The sequence below is a fragment of the Perkinsus marinus genome (assembly GCF_000006405.1).
Source record: "Perkinsus marinus ATCC 50983 genomic scaffold scf_1104296968888, whole genome shotgun sequence".
In the NCBI taxonomy this organism is placed as follows: Eukaryota; Perkinsozoa; order Perkinsida; family Perkinsidae; genus Perkinsus; species Perkinsus marinus.
In genome coordinates this window covers 152,558-156,926 of record NW_003202973.1, presented here as the reverse complement: position 1 = coordinate 156,926, position 4,369 = coordinate 152,558, and the positions used below count along the sequence as shown (strand labels likewise).

The 4,369-nt window shown below is 51.9% G+C and overlaps 2 protein-coding genes across 2 annotated transcripts in view; both read right to left on the bottom strand.

The window, feature by feature from the left end:
• Positions 1 to 169: 169 nt before the first annotated feature.
• Pmar_PMAR025132 (hypothetical protein) lies at positions 170 to 4,015 on the bottom strand (the record flags this gene model as incomplete). The annotated part of the gene is made up of 25 exons (XM_002768269.1): positions 3,957 to 4,015; positions 3,849 to 3,905; positions 3,684 to 3,764; positions 3,536 to 3,635; positions 3,404 to 3,487; positions 3,254 to 3,340; positions 3,098 to 3,204; positions 2,957 to 3,055; positions 2,864 to 2,909; positions 2,738 to 2,821; positions 2,588 to 2,688; positions 2,373 to 2,547; positions 2,150 to 2,285; positions 1,990 to 2,096; positions 1,829 to 1,909; positions 1,636 to 1,744; positions 1,436 to 1,592; positions 1,304 to 1,388; positions 1,206 to 1,262; positions 971 to 1,157; positions 850 to 926; positions 668 to 763; positions 539 to 616; positions 399 to 488; positions 170 to 355 (listed from the first exon to the last, which is right to left on the bottom strand). The coding sequence occupies exons 1-25, from the start codon at positions 3,986 to 3,988 to the stop codon at positions 170 to 172; spliced, it is 2,499 nt and encodes an 832-aa protein (XP_002768315.1). The 5' UTR covers positions 3,989 to 4,015.
• Positions 4,016 to 4,334: 319 nt separating this feature from the next.
• Positions 4,335 to 4,369, bottom strand: part of Pmar_PMAR025130 (DNA polymerase epsilon, catalytic subunit A, putative) — a gene marked incomplete at both ends in the record, with an annotated part of 6,267 nt that continues 6,232 nt past the window's right edge. The window contains one exon of the mRNA XM_002768268.1: positions 4,335 to 4,369. Within this exon, the coding sequence (XP_002768314.1) occupies positions 4,335 to 4,369 (35 nt within the window).

Here is a 4,369-nt window from a genome sequence, read left to right as displayed (position 1 = left end):
TCATAACTGAACAATCTAGGCTTCCTCCCGATCCGACACAAAATGCGGCTCACCACTGCCCGCATAACGGGCACTCCCAGATGCCAGGTTCTTTGGTGGGACTAGTATTCACGTCAATGTTGCTGGTTCGATGGCACTTGAGACACAGGACCTACCAAAGCGGCATAGACTACACGACCAGCAAAGTAGCTGCGATGGTCACATCAGTGAGAGTAGCCGCCCTGACTATGGGAATTGGGGAAGAGTACTGAGCCTCCTCAGAGAAGATATTCTTGCGCAGCAGCTGGATCAAGTCATTTCGAATAGAGTTCACGAGATCGGCAGTTTGAGCGTTGCTAGAGTCAAGCCCGATAACCTGCAATGCCACCATAGATTAAGACTGTGTTTAAGGGCTGTACATGAGTGAGGCATTTGACAAATTCCAGCACAGGATCCTCTGAGAATCTCGCCGATCCTGATGATCTCGTTTCGTTGGCCGCGGCTCTCGCCTACGATCGATGGAGCATGAGTTGGTTGGTCACATGAGAGCTTGACTCACCGCGGCGGCTTGCATCGGGAACTCCCACTTCATCATGAATTGATTGAGACGTTTCTCAAGTCGCTCCTTCCTTGTCAACTACAAGCGAAGACTATCCTGCTAACACAACTTAACAAGATGAGGACCCACCTCGAAGTCCTCGTCGTCACTTTGAATGGAATCTTCGTCATCTTCCGAATCATCACTTTCCTCACCCTCGACTATCCTATGCCGGAGCTCGGCCATCTGCAATCAACAGTTGCTATGAAAAAATTGAGTCTCCCCGACGACACCAACTACTGGCAACAATTAACACTAGCACTCCAACCTACCAAAGCTGCATCGTTCTGCATCACTTGGGTCACATTGGAAACGTACCGATACAACTTCTGGCGGAGTTCCGGAAGGACTGATGATGATGATAAGCAAAGATCGATACGATGTTAGCCCTACTGGTATTGCAAGCATAGGCTTGCACCTCAGCCATGATTTGCTGATCTGTCATCACTGCTGCTGCTGGATCGGCATCTTCCTCCTCCTCCTCGTCTCCAGAGTTACTCCCCTCCCTCCTTCCTCGCCTCGCATCATCCATCAGATCGTCGAGCTCACATCGAGCCTGGACTTGGGCGTCGGTAGCACGCTGAACCGGAAGGTCTACGAGCAGCAGAACCAAGCCTCTCTAACTCACAGCTATCTCGTCCTCTCTCTGTTGAATCTCCTGGGCTCGTCGTCGCTTCTTCCGCGTCTACCAAGACCATTGGACATGTCCAGTAACAATCGTCACACCTTCTCATCCAAAGTCACAAGCCTTTTCCCTCGTTTCAGCTTCTCCATCGCCTTCATGCAGTGCACGAGGTACTCCGAACAAAACCTACAACCACAACTATCTCACAACTGAGGACCAAGTCAGCGGTTTACACATAGAATGGCGCTCTCATCGCATTCGGGAGGAAGTCTGCCACCTTCCAAATCGCATCGATCTCCCACTCAGCATTGACCGAACCCGTGGTCGGGTCCGTCGGCAGAGCTGACCAATTGGCCGGGTCCATCCATAGTAACCCGTAGGCGCACATATCTACATATGTTTCCAACCAAAGGAGAAGTTAAGGGTATCCTACCTATGGTGCTGACATCCTGAAAGACCACAGCGAGGGGCTGTAGGATGGGATGGTTCACCACAACACTCTGCATGCCCTTCCACACTCTAGTAACATCACCGACCGATATCTGCCGAGACCTTGATATGTTAGACTATGACTCTGAAGAATCTCTCACCCTTCCAGTAGAGATTATCAATTTGGTACAGCTTACATACACTATCTCTAAGCTTCCAGCGGAACGTTTAAGCTCGGACACCAGTAGACGTAGTACAAACGACATAAACTGGAGGACCTGGGAAGGTAAATGAGCTCATCAGCGAGCCCTCTCGACAGGGCATGTGGCACCTTGTCCCGTATACTCCTATCTTTCACCCTACTGCAAGTAGCCGAGTCGCAGACCCAAGGGAAGAGGCCATCCAGCAAGCTTTGGGTTTGCTTCAACTCACATTCGAGAGCGCTGACTGTTTCGGCATAAGACCCTAGCAGCAGAGGCAGTCACTGTGATCGAGGGACGACCTAGAGGGGCACTCACCGTCTGCTATCTGCTGCTCTCGCCGAAGCCTGTCGGCATCGTTCTCGGGTTCTTCCAGCAATTTCATCAACTTCGCCTCCGCTGCTCTCCCTCGCGAATATAGCTTCTCCACCGTACGTATCAGGCACGTGAAGGACTAATCGAAAGCCAATAGCATATTTACGATCACAGGAGAGCAACCGCTCCTTCACACGATCCACCCAGGTTCCACCCCCAGGGTCACCTTCGTTGATGAGACCGAAATATCCCCTCCATCTGCTACTGCTGGTATACCAGCGTTGATATCGATCAGATCAGTCAAGCCCGTCTCGATGTACTCCGGCGACTCCGCTGCGGTCCCTCCCAGGGCTCCACCGGACGTTACCACTCCACGCTGGCGAGAAAGCTCACCCCCAAATCTGTCGACGGGTCACAACCATACTGCAATAACGAACTCACAGATCAGAGAGCTGTTGAGCTTTGACAAGAGCTGTGGTACACACTGTACTGTGTAGATCAATACTAAGGCATACGGAACGGTAAATGCCTGGGTTGTTGATCTAACACAAAAGGCATGAGCAATAGACAACAGAGGAGAAGGGACGGCACCTCCGCTATGTCCCCGAGATCAGGCCGGCCAGTCTTGGGTTCTAGGAGCAGTTCTGAGGTCTCAGCCAGGTCCACTCGATCGACCTACGCACCGTCACTAACCTGATAAGAGGCAGGGCAGCTCACCTCTTCCTGTGGGGTAGTGTTGAGGACCAAGCCTTGCTCCTTGGCACTGAGGAAAGAGACATGATCAAGGACTGTGGGACCATAGCGACCAACCTCCTTGCGAAAATGACATCCCAAGCTGCGGAGATAGCTTCATCGTGACCAGGGGGGAGGGAACAGACCGGCACTCCACTGAGGCGTGCCAACGACAACCTAACGAGTATGTCCACCAAGTATCGAACGAATGACTCGAACCTGTCGTGTTTGAACCATCCTTGAAGTCTCGGCAAACGCTTAGCCCATCGTCGTAGATTCCAACGAACCCAGTCTATAGGAGGGAAGCTGGCATCAGCCGGGCCCATCTGGATAGAGGAAGAGCAAGCCTATCACCAACGGATGACGATTCCCTACCGGTGTTCGCATAATGATCGACTCGTTGGGCACGAAGGGCGGCGACATACGACGGAGGTCTTCAGCGTTAGTCGTCACCACAGTGATCTGATCTCTAATCCTCCTCCTCCTCCTCCTCCACAACAACAACCACCCTCGCCTGACCCTCACCATAGCGCCATGCCGTCTTTGCCAAGTGGAGACCTGCTGCTCTAGAAGACCTTGTAGCTGAGCAGGAGTGTCCGGATATTCTGCCTGAACCAGGGAGGTAGCTCATTCACTGATACACCCACGACGACTCGCCTGAGCCGGGCCTATACGATCCAACGCCGCCGCATTAGCCTCTCCAATGGCTCCCAACAGAGACTCTCGGAAGATGCGGTCAACACTCGTATCAGTGACTCTAATAAGACGTCTATTATGGTCATAACTCTACACCTATTTCTTCTACTGTTGTTCCGGCTCTGTCCCACAGACATAAACCTTAACCTCACCAAGGGCCTCAGAGTAGGCCATACCAGACGGAAGGTAACTGACAAGCATACGGGTCCTCCCCCTCCCAGACTCCCCGACCCTTCTCGTGTCGAGGTAGTAGCAGTATAGTGATGGTTCTTACACTGCAGCAAAGATCCGGGTATAGTCAACAGCAGCATCATGAGTGATCATGAAGTAGCTAGCACAGGAACAATTCGTTAAAACAGTTTATAGCCCTACACCTGCTTACATGTAGCAATGCCGTGGAGGAGACTGTAGCATTGGAAGATACTTTTCCGAACAGGGTCGTAACTAGGGGGAAGGCTCAGGAGACGGAGCGGTAGAAAAGAGTCATCACGTTTCGAGCTGAATCTAGTCTCAGGTCACTGAAAAAGGAGTCGGGAACTTTCGTAGGATCGTGGAATTGAACCTGTGCGGGAATCAGGATCCACGGTTAGGAGCCAGTAGCTTCTACCGTGTTGGTAATTGTAGTCTCAACTTCAAAGACAAGCGATTGTGGTGTAGGACATTCGAACAGACGGACGCCCCTCAAAGAGGCCGGCACCACTCGGCACAGCTCTTCATACCACTCCAGACCAACTGCCGGCTTCAGCGTAACCTATCAAGTTCAGAAACTGCCTCCCACTTTAAAGTCCGCGATGT